The following is an 18,455-nucleotide window of genomic DNA, read 5'->3' on the forward strand; positions in this document are numbered from 1 at the left end:
TCCTCGCTGCTCTGTGTCGCATGAATGACGAATGGCTTGTATGGTTCTGGGAGTCCTTTCAGGATCATGGCTATTATCAGTCCATCACTGATTATTTCTTTTGCATTTCTTAATGCCGTTACCGTCTTTTCAGCTCGGAGTATGTAGTCTGTCACGGTCTCTTCATGTTCTTTTCTTAGCGACGTCAGTTCAGTGTATAGTGCAATAATTCTGGGTTTACCGTGGCTGGCGTAGTGGTTCCGTAGGATTTGTAGGGCTTTTCTGCCGTCATCTGCCGCTTCTCTCATTACCAACGACAGGCTTCTGTCGTCGAGATATTGGATCAATTCTGCGTAGCATTCTTCATTCATTTCTGTGTCATGATCATCACGATCAACGGTGGAGAGGATCGTGTCTTTTAGACCTCTCATTCTCATATGACCAAGGAATTTTACCTCCCAAAGTTCGTAGTTGTCTTCGTTCCCATCAAAGACTAATCTTTGCCACCTTCCTCCTGCATCACGCCTGGGCCCATAACCTGTTAGACTTCCAGCTTCGCTAGCCATTTTGAGGAATAGTCAGACACAAGATCTTAGTTTACTGTAGTTTTATTTCACTTATCATCACACAGCATTGTTGTCTCTTTCGCTGTATCTCACAAAAGTGCGCGCGCAAAACACACTCGTCACATACAATACACGTCATCAGCACGTATATCCTGTAATACAAGCGCACAGCGCCACAAGAGAATCTGGTCGTATACATAATATATGCGCACACCAGAAACATAATGTATGAGAACACACATTCCAACATAAAATATATAAAATCTTTTGAAAATAGCAGATCTATACAAGCCCATGACGCGTCGCATCGGCAACGTAGATAGGCTGTTTTTTGTCCGCGCGACACGCCCGCCGCACGAGCGAAACCCTCGCTCGAGCTCTCGCTCGCTCGCTCGTGCAGTGTGTGTTATTATTATTAGCTGTGCCAGCATCGGTGTCGTTCTCATAGACGGAAACTTCCACTAAACAATGCGAGGTCTAAACTTTGGGAACAAATAATTAATTAAAGTTGCTATTTGCCAAAATAAAGAAAGTCTTGTGATCTTTAGAGACTGTTCTCCTTGGTGGCTAATGTCTCAGAACCCCATCTTTGGTGTAAAGGCACTTTTTTGGCCAGAAAATTCAATATCACCAGACGGATATTATTTGTATTTACTCAAAGTGCGCCCCCTACAGATTTGCTCGATGGCATTTTCTTATTGACCAGATCGGTAAGTGGCGCATCTAATATTTGTGTTGTTTTATTGTCTGGTCATAAAGTGTATTTTTCACAAGAGCTGGAGTTCTGAGACGTTAGCCACCGCAGAGAACAGTCTTTAAACATCATAAAAATGTATTTGTTTTGGTGAGAGGCTCAATTATATTCTTTATTGTTATTACATTGTAGACATCGCATGTTAGTGGACGTTTCGGTCAATGGGGAATAACACTGGTCCAGAGCGTTAGCGAGGTCTCTCTCTACCAGGCAGGAACAGAGCTAAGAATGGCCCAATTCCAAACCACCCCCTCACTGACGCGTTATTATGATTCCCACACCGCGTCGTGGCAAACCCGCTGAGCGGGCGCTGTGATTGGTCAGTAGTCGCTGTGATTGACAGTTCTCGTTTTTGCTACTATGCCTATACCTAACCTCAACCCTAACCCTAACCTCAGTAAAACTATGCCTAAACCTAACCCTAACCCTAACCCTAACCTCAGTAAGACTATGCCTAAACCTAACCCTAACCCTAACCCTAACCTCAGTAAAACTATGCCTGCCGGGGAGCCAATCAGACACGTAAGGCGGGTCTAAATCCAGGACGCGGCGTGGGATTCATAATAACGCCTCACTGACTCATTGACTTGGGTGCGCGTTCATGTGAGCTCCGTAAGGGCTTGAGGGTTGTTCCAAATGAAATCGGAAAGTCAGCCTGAAGTCAGCGAGGGCTCGGGAACGCCCCTTTCTGCACCCTTTCCGTAAGTCAGCACCTTTGGAGACTTTGGCAAAGAAATTGCCCACAATACATTGCGTAGTGGGAGTTACCAGAGGACGCCGATACCCACGGTGCCCGGATTTAAAAGGGAAAGAGGCCTTTCTTCTGCTACGTCGCTGGCCGAGAAATAAATGCAGAATTAGTATGTCTTTTTACCACCGGTCTCAGTAGCGGGGGGGCGGAGGGCGGGGGGGGGGGGCGGGATTCATGTCATGGCATCAGGCCAGGGTTCATTAGTGAGGAGAATGGAATAAAAAATATAAAAAGAAGTTCAGTTGAACGTTTGAGAACCTTCAAAAAGCAGGTTTTTGAGGGATTATTTTTATTTATTATTTATTTTATTTCTAAAGGAAAAATTGTAATGGATTTTTTATTATCAAATAAATTGATTAAACACTTTAATCAACCCTATTTTATACTTCGTTGTACTAAGTTGTTGTGCAAAATAGCAACGTGTCCCAGAAATATAAAGTTACTCCTAAGGCTATCATATAATTTACTTATATTGACTGTATCGATAGCTGTTTCACTCATGATACAATGTCTCTTTTTTATAATATTTTATAATATAAAAGTTTATAATATTTAGAGAAATTCGAAGTTTCAAACAGGGAGGCAAGTGTCAGTCGAATCTTTGGTTGTCACGGCAACGTTGTCATCTGTCGTCAAGGTAACGTGGGACGTCACAAAGGGCTGTTCCATTGCTTTTGTACCCTTTTGGAACCCTTAAACCCTCCCACACTCAGGCACTTACCAGCTGACTTACCTTAAGCTAATGAGGGTGCAGGGCTTGAGGGCTTAGGGTGGAGTTTGGAATTGGGCGAATGTCCCCATGTTTCTCCCGGAAACAGCCCATACCACGTGGTGCACGCGACGCCTTGTGGGCTTGTAGATCTGCTATGTTCGGCGCGCGACACCGTCGTGAGACGAAGCATAGATGCATTTAGTTCTGTCTGTCCCAGACCAGTTAGGATCCTGTTTCACATTAACTACATGCTGCTAATAATAGATCTATTAAAGGTTATAGGAAGAAGCAAGTAATGACAACAACAACAACAACAACAACAACAACAACAACAATATATTTTTTATTATTATTATTATTATTATTATCTCGACCCCTAAGTCAAGACTGCCAGTTAAAAAAACAAACCTTCAAGTTCTTTTGAATTACCATTTTTTTGTCTAGGGCCGTGGACAGTCAGATATGTGGCATTGAGGGCAAATTTGCATTGACAATTTTGAAGACCAGTCCCTTTGTTAGTTGTTTAACCCTGTCTTCTACCCTGAGCCAGCCTATAGGCTAGCAGAATGTGTGGGGGAAAAGGTGGGTCATGGGCCCCAGGCCGAGAAGTAGTCGAATCAGTCTGTTTTGGGAGGTTTGAAGCTTAGTCTTCAGTGACATTGAAGATGTTGGAGTACCAGGAGGTGCAAGCATAGTCAAAAAGGGTCTGAATCATGGCTCCTGAGAGGGTCCTGAGGGCACCTTTGTTGACAAAAGAGGTAATTATAAAGTATTCAATCAATCAATGTTCTCACATTAATAAAAAATAAATACAAATAAACCCGCCTACCGACGATGTCACTGGTAGGCGGGTTTCTGAACTGTCCACAGCCCCCCTCTGAGACACAGAATGTATGTCATTGTATAATGAACATTATAGTTATCTGAAGACATAGGTTTCTATTGATTAGTCACCCCATAGTTTTTGTCTCAATCCTAAGCCAATAATGTGATGATCAACGGAGCGTATAAACCGGCCTATATTTTTCCATATATTCGGCCGTACACCAACGTCGAAGTCACATTTATCAACGCATCCTACACAGCTGATCCGAGCGTACATTTGGTCCCAGCCTTGATAAATGTCATTGCTGAAACCGAGCGTCATTTAAATAACACGGCCTTAAATATTCTCAAAACGCCCCGATTTTACGACATGAACCAGAATACGACCAAAGAAGACGTCATGAAAAGCCAATAAGAAAGAGTTTCCCTCGCTCGCCTCGCCGCACGCACACGGCCCTCTCTCTCTCACACACACAAACACACACACACACACACACACACACACACACACACACACACACACACACACACACACACACCCGCCCAGCTGTGTTTTTCATGTAATCCGTACCGTAGCGGTACAATCTTTGTCACGTAGGCTTGTAGCCTACATGAATGACATATTATGATAACAATCACATCGGCATGAATGGAATACGTTTGTATATTATTTTTTTTAACCCATACCGAGCAGTGCGTGTTCGAGTTACACTAAAATAAAGCCGTCATGTAGGCTATTCCCATTTCCCAGTGAGACTCGGACTGTCGGACGGGCGAGTCCCGTCCCGCTCCGCATTAATGAGAGATAGCCTGGAGAGAACATTAATGAATGAAGGATGGTGTGTGTTGAACCATGGGTTAAATGTCTGATCTCCCGGTGGCCATGAAAATATAACAGCAGCGCCGTTGCACCGGTCTAAACTCCCGAGAGTGCTCTCGCAGAAGCGCGGTATATTTTGAAAATAGCAATAATCTACAATTATTTATTAGTGTAGATATACATTTATGAGTGGATTATGTGTCCAGATGCCTGTCAGACAGTCAAACAATGCTGCTCCACAGGTCTAGGATGGAGTAAACGGCGTCAGGATATATTGATAAATGTCGTAAGGTGCGGTGATCTCGCCGTACGCCCATTTTGGTCTGCACCACGTTGATAAATGAGGGCCATCGAGTCTCCTTTGTCTCCTTTGTGTCTCCTACCGGAACCGCTGCCTACCGGTCCGTCGGTCATCAAATTAGTGTCGTAGGAATGAGACAAAAACAATAATATATCCATGAATTCAAGTCTCCATGGGGTGACTAATAGATAGAAAAAAAGTATGTTTTTGGGTGAACTATCCCTTTAAGGTATTGACCATAATAGTTTCCACTCCTACATGGTCCTGTAGAGAGAGTTCAGCTGACTCAGGAACTACTAGCGGAGGTAATAATTCAAAACATGTGTTTTTTTCTTTTTGGTACCTTCTGTGTGTGTGTGTGTGTGTGTGTGTGTGTGTGTGTGTGTGTGTGTGTGTGTGTGTGCGTGTGCGTGTGCGTGTGCGTGTACGTGTGCGCGTGCGTGTGCACGTGTGTGTGTGTGTGTGCGTGCGTGTGTGTCACAGACTTCCTTCCTTAGGGCCAGATGGACTGTAGCACTGAGAGGAATAAAGGAAGTATCGACCCCTTTGTGGTGAGAGAGCTTCAGAAAAGAGGAAATGAAAGTTATAGTTTGCTAAACTCAGCCCTGGTACATCGTCTATATGTTGTGTTCTGTGTGTTTTAAAGCCTTAATGACATATCAGACACAAACTGTACAGAAGTGATGAGAACGGCTTCAAGTTCAAGTCCTATTCCCTTTGGAGAGACATGCATGGCTCTTTCTTTACTACCATCAGCTGCCTCTTCAGTCTGTCTGGTAAGTAGAACAGAAAATAACACATATTAACCACTTTTGGGCAACCTATAATCTCCATAGAAATGGACCTCAGTTGCATTGTGTATACTTGGTGTGTTTTCTTTTTTCCTCGATCTACGCCAATTCTCTTTGCTCTAAAATAGCAGATCTACAAGATCGCAAAGCAACCTGATGCGTTGCAAGAGTTTAGATCTGCTATTTTGTTGGCGAATGTTTCCCTCAGAAAAGGGAACCTGAGGGTCAAGTGGGGTTGAAACCTAATTTTAAGTGTATGACTAATTATGGTCGCACAGCTGAACACGAGAACAGCACTGCATTTTTATCTACAAAGCCTTACTTAAGAAATGTACTTAATTATCTAAACAGCTTATCAGAACTTAAAGTCTGCCACCACCAGTGGTGGAAAAAGTATTCCAATGTTTTACTCAAGTACTTTGTTGCAAGTAAAAGTCTGGTATTAAAAATGTACTTGAGTAAAAGTACAAAAGTATTGGTATCAAAATGTAGTCCCAGGCCATTTGACAAGTGAATCATCTCAAATGTATAAAATGTATAAAGATCTTTTGAAAGTAGATGATCTACAAGCTCATAAAGCGACGCATTGTGAGCTTGTACTGTAGATCTGCTATTTTCAATGGCCGAAATGGCTGAAAAACACAGCTGGGCGGGTGTGTGTGTGTGTGTGTGTGTGTGTGCGTGCGTGCCTGTACGTGTGCGTGTATTTTTATATTGTGGTATTGTTACTTTTACTTAAGACCTTCATCCATGCCTGATGAAGGTCCAAGCGGCCGAAACGTTGCATCCTAAATAAAAACCTCTTTATAAGTGAAGACAGTGTGGGGGACTCCCTCTCCCTTCTCCCTTTTCCTTCCATATGCAGCATCTAGCCATGGTTCACATGATGCTTGTATACAAGCGTCATGGAGCCGAGAGTTCCTGGTTTAGAGTGGTGTTCGATTTTTTTACATTGCCAACTCTCACATGTACATAAACGTTCAGATTTATAATATAAAGTGCTTACCCACGAGCCACGGATGTTACAAGTTGATCAGTTCAGCGATAAGTATCTCCCGTATTGTTCAATAAAAAGCATTTTAATCCGAGCGCCGGCCATTTTTTCCAAATTTTCTCCGATGCTTTCAACCATGCGACACTAATGGTTTGGAGGTGTATTGCACTCTGATGATCGGATTAAAATGCTTTTTATTGAACAATACGGGAGATACAGGTACTTATCGTGGAACGGATCAACCTGTAACATCCGTGGCTCGGGGGTAAACACTTTATATTTGAAATCTGAACGTTTATGTACATGTGAGAGTTGTCAATGTAAAAAAAATTCGAACACCACTCTAAATCAGGAACTTTCGGCAACATGACTGTCATGGTATGACAGTCATGTTTCAGGGCTAATGCAGCATCTATACTCCGACGCACCTGTCCGTTTGTAGGTGTGCAAAAGGACTTTTCCTAAAAATACTTTTACTTAAAGAGGTGGTGGCCATGGTTTTGCACTTTTTCTGTTTTTCATGTGTCTATGAGGTTCATAGAACTTCATTAAGCCCCCTGGTGGTGTTTTTATGGTGTTTTATACCTCTTCTGGATTTCACCAGTAGCATGAACGACTTGATTAGAGCGGGGACTAGACTCACCCCCCAAATCCAACGCCAAGCACCAACCGTGCCCTGCCCCCCACCCATCGCCCCTCGACGGAGCCATTGCAAGAACAAGAACGTCCTGTCGGCTTCCCTACGTCTAGAGAATACATTTGATTGCTGAGATAGGCAGGGTCCATTATGCATAGCCAAAATCATGTCTGGGCCCAAGGCTATTTTAGTTAGCCTTGTAGAAAACAAGGTTTACAATATTTCCACTGTTATCTCAAATAGAGTTCCCAGGACAAGGAGTGACTTTAAACGCTCTGCAAATACAGCAAATTTAACAGGCATTCCATGTAGAGGAAACAACCAAGTAGTTGAATGCCTTAAGCTAAACTTGGCCCTACTTAACATCAGGTCACTTAATCACAAGTCTTCCTCTGTAAATGATATCATCTGTAAAGAGAAACTAGATATTATCTTTCTAACAGAAACCTGGCTTGGTTCTGATGGAGCGGTGCTCTTATCTGCAGCATGCCCACCAAAGTACAGTTTCATTCACTCAGGACGTGAGGGAAAAAAAGGAGGTGGTCTGGCGAATATCTTTTCTGACACTTTAAAATTCAAACCTCTGACAAACCTTGGCAGTTTTAAATCATTTGAATACCAGGCCACCATATTGGAGAGTCAATCGTCTGTGCTTATGATTAGTATGTATCGACCTCCAAAGTGCAGCAAAGCCTTATTTCTAACAGAAATATCAGAACTTTTATCTATCTGTTCCACTAATTATGACAGAACTCTGATTACTGGAGATGCTAATTTGTATGTTGACATTGTTTCAGATGTTGTGGCTATGGGTTTTCTACAGTTACTGCACAATTTTGACTTTATTCAACATGTTGTTGGGCCAACACATAAACATGGCCACACCCTGGACTTGGTGATCACTAAAGGTTTGAATATCACTGTTGACAGTATTATTGATAAGCCCGAACTAACAGACCACTATTTATTGTGTTTTAATATAACTGTCTTTGATCTAAGGAAAAACAATACAGAATATACTATAAAAAAACGTTTTTTTAGCTCATCTGCAGCAAACGAGTTTCCTCGTCATCTGGCGTGTGTGCAGGTGCCCACCCTACTTGATGCTCCCTCAGTGAATGATATGGTTCAACATTTTAATCTCAAATTAGAGTCAGCTCTCGACATAGTGGCTCCTATGAAAACTAAAAAGAAACTTAATTCTAGAGTAACACCCTGGATCAACGAGCACATGCGCTCACTCAAGAAAGAATGTCGTAGAGCTGAGCGAATTTGGAGAAAAAACAAACTCACTGTCCACCTAGAGATTTTTAAGAAGTCAACAGTGGCCTATAACAAAGCACTGCGCTTGGCAAGGCAAGCATATTTTTCAGGCATTATCAATGACAACAAGCAAAATGCCAGAGTCTTATTCTCTACCATTGAACATCTCTTAAACCCCCCCCAGGCTTACAAGGAGTCGCTCCCTGCTTCTAAAGCTAAGTGTGATGAGTTTGCGTCCTTTTTTGCAAACAAAATTTTTAGCATTCGAGCTGGTATTATGAATGCTGCTGCTAGCACTGCAAATGCTGCAAATGGTGCATGGTGCAAAAACGTAGATCACTCCAGAGGAAGTCTAATATCTTTCTGCACAATTAATGAAGAGGAACTCCGTAAAACTATATCACAGATGACATCATCATCTTGTTCACTGGATGCAATACCCACCCCGTTTCTCAAAGAGGTTTTAGACAGCGTGATTGGAGATATCCTAAGAATTGTAAACAGCTCTCTACTTTCAGGCGTCTTTCCAGACTCACTGAAAACGGCTGTAGTCAGGCCGTTACTCAAGAAACACAACCTTGATCCATTGGTGCTGGGTAATTATAGACCAATCTCTAATCTGCCATTTCTGGGAAAGGTCTTAGAAAAAACTATCTTTCATCAACTGGATGTGTTCCTACAGAACAATAAGGTTCATAACAAATTCCAATCTGGCTTCAGGAAAGGTCATAGCACAGAAACAGCACTTGTAAAAGTAATTAATGATCTTAGGGTGTCCGCTGACAACAAAAATATATCTGTTCTCCTACTCCTTGACTTAACCGCTGCTTTTGACACGATTGATCACAAAATTCTACTACAACGTATGGAGTACTGGATTGGTTTGTCAGGCACAGCCTTGTCTTGGTTTTACTCTTACCTAACAGGCAGAAGCTATTTTGTCAGCCTAGCTAATTTTGACTCAGACAAACATGACATCTGTTCTGGTATTCCACAGGGCTCAATTCTGGGTCCCTTATTGTTCTCCCTGTATATACTACCACTGGGAGAACTCATCGCCGATCACGGAGTGAACTTCCATTTCTATGCTGATGATACCCAGCTGTATCTTTCGGTAGCTCCAGACGACCCCTGCGCTCTAGACCCATTGTTGACCTGTCTGTCCAGTATAAAATGCTGGATGAGTGAGAACTTTCTTAAGCTAAATGAGGATAAAACAGAAATTCTCATAATTGGCTCCAGTGAGCAGAGAGAATTAATAATAAGTAGACTTGGTAACCTGGCTGTAGAAAGTAACACCACAGTAAAGAACCTGGGGGTTATTATCGACTCTGAATTGAATTTTAATGCACACATTAATCATGTCACCAAGATTGCTTTCTTTCATCTTAGAAATATTGCGCGAATTAGAGACTATCTGTCGTTAGACGACGCAAAAACGCTGATCCACGCTTTTGTTTTCTCTCGGCTTGATTACTGCAATGCACTCTACTCTGGCCTGCCTAAGAAAACAACTGACAGATTACAACTTGTTCAAAATGCGGCAGCCAGAATTTTAACTAAAACTAGAATGAGAGAACATATCACTCCAGTACTAGCTTCACTACACTGGCTCCCGGTTGTTTTTAGGATTGATTTTAAAATTCTTTTAATAGTTTATAAATCTCTAAATGGTCTGGCACCTTCCTACCTCTATGACTGCCTAGAGAGACATGATCCAAACCGGACCCTCAGGTCTTCAAGTGCTGACCTACTCGAGGTGCCTAAAATGACATATAAAAAATACGGTGAAGCAGCATTCTGCTTTTACGGACCAACAGTGTGGAATAAACTCCCATTACACCTAAAACAGGCAGCCTCTGTCGATAGCTTTAAAGCACAGCTCAAGACCTATTTCTTCACTCTTGCTTTTAGCTGACTCTTTGGTTGATTTTTAAGTCCTCACTGTATTGCCTATTTTAATGTTTTATGCTTTTGCTTTTATTTTATTTTATTTTTTGTTTGCTTTATTGTTAAATTGGTTGTAACTGTAACTGTATTCTTGCTCTGTAAAGCACTTTGCGCTGCATTTCATGTCATGAAAGGTGCTATACAAATAAAGTTTATTATATGTCTTCTCTGACTATTTTGAGTTTCTACCTGGAGGCTGAAACCTTGAGGGTCAGACGTGCCAATAGAAAAACAGCCCTCTAGTGACATAGTAAAATTGTACCCTCCCCCTCATTATCATAACACAACAGGTGTGGGCATGAGGAGGAGGAGGGACTAGGACAGGTGGGTGGTGCTAAGGTGGTGGAGGAGGTGCTAAGGTGAGAATACTTAATGAACTGGAGGCGTGTCCACATAAAAACATAATTTTAACACTTTCTGTACACTTTTTTGAAAAAAATCTTCCTCCTAGTATAACCATGATACCTGATGATATGTTTTACCCTAACCGCACGCGGATGCCACATAGTCGGAAAAAAGGTCTGTCGGATTAACGCATGCCTCCCGTTTTAGGGGGGGGATCACTGAAAATCACGGCACCCCGTCTTTAAGTAAAATATCTGAGTACCTTTTCCACCACTGCTTATGAGAACCACTGTTAAAAACTAAATTGTACCTACAGTACAGTATGTATGTCTTCTACAGGTCTAGGTGCAGAGGAATGCCATCAGGCAGTGCTGGCCAAGCGACAGACACTCTACGTACCACCAGGGGGCAGACTCTCCTTATCGTGTGAGGTCCGGCACTGCGGTAAGGCCGGCTGGACGGCAGAGTGGATCTGGAAGAGATCCACAGAGGACGAGTTCATCCTGCTGAGGACCTCACTCAGACACCATGTGACCAACGCGACCGTGTCGTCAGATATGACCCGTCTGCTGGTCACCGTCCTGGGTGTCAACGGGAGCGATGAAGGAGCGTACGGGTGCAGGGCGACATGGGACCGAGGACAGAGTGACCAAGGACATCTGACCTATGTCAATGTGACCTCAGGTACCTGTGGTGGAAACAGGTTCTAAATATGTTTATTAAAGGGATAGTTCACCTTCAAAATGACTTTTTTTCCTATGGATTAGTCACCCCATGGAGACTTTTTTTGTCGCATTCCTAAGACAATAATTTGATGATCGGCACAAGACACAAGGAGTCTCCTTTGTGTCTCCTACCGGAACCACTGCCTATACCGGTCCGCTGGTCATCAAATTATTGTCTTCAGAATGAGACAAAAACAAAAAAAATATCAGTGAATTGAAGTCTCCATCGGGTGACTAATCGATTGAAAAAAGCAATGTTTTGCGTGAACTATCCCTTTAAGTAAAAGCATCAGTACTGCAATGTAAACACTCTGTTACAAGTAAAAGTCCGGTAATCAAAATCAATCAAAAGTAACAAAAGTATTGGCATCAAAATGTACTTAAAGTACCAAAAGTAAAAGTATCCATTATGCAAAATGTCCCCTTTCACAAGTTACCATATGTCTAAAATGTGTAAAATATCCTTTGAAAATAGCAGATCTACAAGCTCACGATGCGTGAGCTTGTAGATCTGCTAGTTTCAAATAGCCAAAGTTTAAATAGTGCTGTTAATGCATGTTTTGTTATCAAAATCTACCGATTAACTAGCAACTAAAGTGTTCAAATAATTGTAGTGGAGTAAAAGTACAATATTGCCTCTGAGATGTAGTGGAGTAGAAGTAAAAGTACAGAACATTGGAAATACTCCATGAAGTACCTCAAAATTGTACTTGAGAACAGTACTTATGTAAATATACTTAGTTACTTTCCACCACTGCCTCAGGCACACATAGAACTGTCAAATGTTAAAGGAGCATTTCTCCCATTTTCCAACCTTATCTTCATACGATTGGCTCTCATTAATGCTCATTTTAAGATGACATCATGTCTGTCTACTCACTATGTGTCTCAGAGGAGGGCTGTGGACAGTTCAGAAACCCGCCTACCAGTGACATCATCCATAGGGAATCCAAGCTAATAGAAACTACACAGCCTGTCTCTTCCTGGAGAGTTAGCTGTGCTGAAATAGAAGACTTTGTTCTTGTTTAGTTTTTTTTTTAAAGCAGTGTCATCTTTTAATGAGCATTTAGTGAGTACCAATTATATGGAGACAGGTTGAAAAAGGTAGATGTGCTCCTTTCACAGAATGCCGTGCGTGTGTGCATGTATACTGTACATGTGCATCCGCGCGCGCGCGTGTGTGTGTGTGTGTGTGTGCATGCGCGTGCATGCTTGCGTGCGTGCGTGTGTGTACTTGCAAACCCATAGAGCATTAACTCATGGCAAATTCACACGATGAATGGACCCTTGTAGTTAAAGGGATATTTCACTTTCAAAACAAATCTGGGTCATTTTATTTTACTATTCAGTGTTTAAGCTGCTTGATTCAATAAGACCAGTCCCTGTAATAGTTCTCACACTTATCACACAGCAAGATTTTTTAACAATGTAAAAAAAAAAAGTTGTGCCGTGCTGCGAGCTTGTATATCTGCTCTTTTTGAATAGCCAACTCAAAAAATCTAAAATGACACAGATGCTTTCCCGGTTGTAATGGGTTAAAAACACGCGTACTGAAGAGAAATGTGTGCGATCACAGAAAAACCTCTCCCTCACCCGAAACCATCCATCTCTGTGTCTCCTCCTCAGGCTTGGTCCCAGCAGCGTTCTCCTCTGAGAGGAACCTGACTCACAGGCTGCTGCTGTGCCTCGGCCCCGCTCTCTGCTGCCCCCTGCTGCTGGTGCTGGCTCGCTGTTTGAGTCCAGAGGTGAAGAAGAGGCCTCCTCGGCCCCTTCCCAGGACCCTGTCCATCATGTGTCAGCTCCCCCCGGACCCCCCCCACCACCACCACCACCACCATCCTCCCAGAGGTGGTCCACACACCCCTCTACGTCTACAGGCCGCCCCCCAGCCGCTGCCACGCTGTCCAATACCACAGAAACACAACCCGTCTACCTCTAGAGGTAAACCATGTAAAACTTTACTTATTCTGTTATATAACCCATTAAGACCGGGAACGCATCTGTGTCATTTTTTTCTTTGGCTATTCAAAAATAGCAGATCTACAAGCTCATAGTGCGGCACCGAGTGCCGCACTATGAGCTTGCTAGATTGACCTTGCCAGAAGGACCTTGCAGGACCTTGCAGGATTATGCAAAGGCTAAAATGTAACTTAGATAGCATGTTATATAGACATAGTATGTATAGTTTCAATGCAGGCTGATGATAGGTTCTTGGTTTACGTATGTATTAGTTATTTTTAGATTATTGTTTTGCAATGTATTATTTTATTATTAGATTACTATGTCTATGCATTTGATGTATTATTGATGTATTATCTTGTGTCCTTGTTTACTGTAAATCACTCTGGGAAAAAAAACAAAAAAAAAAACAGAAGTCTCGCTAGACGAGATTGAAATCTCGAGACTTCAATCTCGTTTAGCGAGACTTACGTTTTTTTTTTTTTTTTTTTTTTTTACAGTGTTCTGTCACTATGAACGTCAGATCTCACAAAAAAGAAAAGAAAAAAGCTATTAAAATATGTGATCTAATGCAAGGCCTATCCGTGCACGTTTTAAGCTGTGGAGGACCCAGGATGGAGTTATGAAATGTTTCTACTGTACCATTCATCCTAAGATATCATAACGTCATAGAAAAGGTTGCTACATTATTATACTCTTTGTGTCTATGTACTCTCTGTTATGTCTACTTTAGTTTATATTAAAATGAATACTGGTCTTTGTTGTGAAGTGAGTTCAGTGTAAAGGTCACTGAACACTAACCCAATAACGTGTGAACTTTCTCTTCTTTTTGTTGGCGTTGTGCAGCCACGCCCATGCCCACCCCCACCAACACAGAGGTGAGTCACCCACAATGAGAGCTTGTGGATATCCTGTCCCCAAGGCACACACTGGCCCTCATTTATCAACGCGGTGCAGATCCAAATAATGGGCGTACGGCGAGATCACCGCAACATTCGGCATTTATCAATATATCCTGACTTTGCCTTCAGCCTACGGTACGCTCAGATCTGACGTCTGGTCGAGAGCAGTTGTAGACGTTGGCTGCGCCCGTTTATTCCATTGTAGACCCTGCAGAGCAGCATTGTCTGACAGGCATCTGGACACATATCCACTCCAAAATCTATTATCTAACACACTACTTATACAAATCTTTTGAAAACAGCAGATCTACAAGCTCTCAATGCGTCACATTGTGAGCTTGTAGATCAAATGGCCAACATGTTTAGGGCGTAAGTGGGTTAATGTATGTTTCGTAATAATGTCACACCCCAGGTTGGGTGACAGTAGTGTGTAACCCGTAGTACTTTCAAGTACTATCAGACATTTATGTAACGATGGCAAGGCATGCAGATAGTTAAGGTATAATAGGTATTTCCCCCAAGTGTCAGAACAATGGCAAAAACTTTACCCAATCAAATGTAGTGGGCGGGATTTAAGTGTCTGCCGATCCTTCCCCACTAGAAACAAACCGAAAGTCATTTAACAATAGCGTCCTTGGAGCAGACAAAACCTCGGAAAGATATTCACATTTTAAAAACATAGTCGCACCACCGGAAGTGAGAGGCTGAAGGCAGACCAAAAACCCTGGTTTCCTTGAGCACGGGTGATCCATTTTGCTCCCCCCAGAGCTAAGTGAAATACTAAATAACAGCAGCGGGCGCTGTTATTCCTTTTTAGCGGTGCCAACCGCTCTATATCTGACTTTGTCTCTGTGTCCGTGTGTCCGTGTGTCCGTGTGTCCGGGTGTCCGTGTGTCTGTCCGAAAAACAAATATTGATGACAACATGTAAAATGTATGTAAAATGTCATAATGGTGACGACCATAACTGTGTTGTGTTTCAGCTGGTGTACGCAGCTCTGTGCCAGGAGGACATCGTTGGGACTGAACAGCAGCATCCTGTGAGACCCTCCACTGAGACCACCGTCTACTCCTCACTCAGCTTCTCACCATGACCGCAACGTACTGGTTCTCAACCAGTGGTCCGGGGACCACCGGTGGTCTTTGAGGGGGTTCCAGGTGGTCCCCAGCTAAATGATGGAGAGTTGGTAACCAAATGGACCCTTGTAGATTTATTTCATTTTATCAAGGTTTTACATTTTTTACATGAATATTATTTTTACATTATATTAATGCAATATTATCATTAGGCAAGGATTCATACGCATTTATAATCAAGCATTTATATATAATTATTGCATGTGTGTACAATAGGCCATTGGTTCTCAAAGTGGAGTCTGGGGACCCCCAGGGGTCCTTGAGGGAGTTTCAGGGGGTCCCATGCAAAATGTGTTAATACAGTTTAAACGTATATTCTATACGTTGCCTATTCAAAAATAGCAGATATACAAGCTCACAGGCAGCGCGTCACTTCGTGCCGCACTGTGAGCTTGTACATCTGCTATTTTAGATTATTATTTTTTTAATCTTGAAAGTGTTTTGTTACACAAGTCTTTTCTTCGGGGGGTCCCTGGCACAACACATTTTCAGATGGTGGTCCGTGGCCAAATATATATTAATTTGGTGGTCCTTGACATGAACAAGTTTGAGAACCACTGGTTACTACCTACTGAAAAACCAAGGTGGTGCAAGAGAGTAGTTCTGCAATGTGTGAGTCAACCTGAAACCTATAGACGTGTCTAACGATTTATCATCAATGGATTCAAATCCATTCAAACTTGTGACAAATTAAATGGATTTAATAAAAAAAAGAATGAGATGAAAAAATAGCCCAAAAAACCGAAGATAATACAGGATCTTTGTAAGAGAATTGATTCAAAAGAGTTGTCAGTCATTTGCTAAATATTGAAAAGAGGATAAGCGGTATTGTAAATAAAAGAGAATAAAATACTGGATTTGATGATTTGAGGCATTCTGTTCAAAAAGAACCAATCCTGCAAACTTTGGAAGCCCATCTTAGCCAATCAGGATATAATGTGGAAAAATAGACAGATCTGTGTTGATCACATGACTACACTGTGTACCGATGTGCGTGAGGTTTGAACAAAATCTGTTGGAGTGATGATGTGTCGACTGAATGAGTCTCAGAATTCTATTTTTATCATTCTTCAGCTTCTAACCCTCTAGATCAGGAGTCTAAGGTTTTCAACGTTTTCAGACCAAGGACCCCCTAGCTGAGAGAGATGAAGCAGGGACCCCCTCTATATAGTATAAAATTGTGTTGCAGATTGAAATCTCCCTACTACACCAAACCTCTTTGCCAAAAATAGCAGATCTACAAGCTCACAACGCCTCGCAGCGCGAGGCGTTGTGAGCTTGTAGATCTGCTATGTTTTGCCTATAAAGTTGTCCTCAGAAAAGAGATGCTAGGGTTCAAGTGGTTAAAAAAAAACTATCATATCACACAAAGTTTGGCGGACCCCCTTTAGTAACCCCCTGTTGAAGACCCCTAGCTCTAGCCTCAGTGTTACCAGATATCGCCCTACTTCTGGTATGATTGTCTCTTAATAATATCGGAGGTTTTCGTGGTATTTATGGGTGTTCTCTCTGAAATGTATAGTGTTTTTATGTTTGTTTTGAACTAACCCATTCGGGAACACATCTATGTCATTTTAGACTTCCTTGGCTATTCAAAAATAGCAGATCTACAAGCTCATATCTAAAATGACACAGATGCGTTCCCGGATTGAATGGACACCTGAGTCTAACAAAAATAAAGTTGATGGATTGATTTCAAATCTTTTGCCAATCATTCTTTCGGCGGCCCACTTGCAATACCCTGGTGGCCCACCAGAGGGGCACCGGCTCACAGGTTGAGAATGGGCGGTGGTGTTAAGCATATGGCAGCAGATTTCACTGCACAGACTGAGAGGTCAAGTAGACAGATTAGTCTGATTCACACTAACCAGAACAGGTTATTTACATTAAAACTATGATAATACAAGTATAGTTATAGGACCAGTAGGCAGAGTATATCTAGTACTTTCTTAACTAATGATCTTTCTATGGGTTAAATATGTTGGTTTGTAGAGTATGTGTACGGTGGTGGTTTGAACAGAGAGCACAGCTCCATGTGTAGAGAGAGCAGCTAATCTGTTAATCCACTGGATGTAATCCTCTGTGATCTACTCAACTCTCATTAGACTCTGAACTGTAAGACCTGGGAGAGACCCACGAGCACACATGGTCGCGCGTGTGCATGCACGCACACGCACGTGCGTGTATTACTATACTTATGAGGACATCAACACTTTAGGACAGCCATTTTATGAATGCCATTTAAAAACATATATATATATTTTGCCATTTTTAACCGTAAGCCTAAAGCCGAAAAAACAGCAGATCTACAAGCCCAAGTTGTGAGCTTATAGATCGGCTATTTTTCGGTGCATGACACTGGCGCGCAAACTAAGTAAAAATCATGTTTAACTCTAATTCCAATCCCTAAACCTGACCTCTAAATGTCTAATCCTGACCTGAATGTTTTTCTGATTGTTATCTCTAAAAATGTTTTTTTTTTAACTATAAAACAATGTCTTGTGAGGACCAGGAAAATGGTCCTCACAATGTATACGTCTTTAAATTCTACTATACTTGGTCCTCGCAAGTATAGTAACACACACACACACACACACACACACACACACACACACACACACTGTCAATGTCATTTTGAAATGTAGTGAACATTTGTAAAGAACTGCTAGTTAATGCAATAATGACATCTGTTATACCCTACTGCAGACATTCTGACTCCTAGAGACACATTTGTATTCGTTTGTTTCAGGGACAAATTGGCTGGTTTGTGGCGGCGGGGGGTAGGAATAGTTGAAAGATAGGTGTTTTCTGCCCCTGGCTGGAACAAAGGGAATTACAATCCTCTTTGTTTTCAGGTGTTTGTCGATGTTAATGAAGCTGTTGGGTTGGAGGAGGGATTGCACTATGTTTGCCATTTTGGTGATGAGTATATAAGTCACTTGCTGTCAGTGTGTTCTTTGAGTTCAGACTGGTAGGTCCATACATTTCTTGTCCTGCTGAAATTGTAAGTTTGAAGCTCCTTTTTGATATCAGAAATATATCACG

General features: G+C 42.0%; 1 protein-coding gene across 1 annotated transcript; it reads left to right on the top strand.

The window, feature by feature from the left end:
- Nucleotides 1–5,271: 5,271 nt before the first annotated feature.
- LOC311050214 (uncharacterized protein) lies at nt 5,272–15,367 on the top strand (the record flags this gene model as incomplete). The annotated part of the gene is made up of 5 exons (XM_084064196.1): nt 5,272–5,484; nt 11,028–11,372; nt 13,040–13,354; nt 14,219–14,250; nt 15,257–15,367. The coding sequence occupies exons 1-5, from the start codon at nt 5,436–5,438 to the stop codon at nt 15,365–15,367; spliced, it is 852 nt and encodes a 283-aa protein (XP_083920322.1). The 5' UTR covers nt 5,272–5,435.
- Nucleotides 15,368–18,455: the final 3,088 nt, after the last annotated feature.

This window comes from Gymnoscopelus microlampas, assembly GCF_963454915.1.
Source record: "Gymnoscopelus microlampas genome assembly, chromosome: 8".
In the NCBI taxonomy this organism is placed as follows: Eukaryota; Metazoa; Chordata; class Actinopteri; order Myctophiformes; family Myctophidae; genus Gymnoscopelus; species Gymnoscopelus microlampas.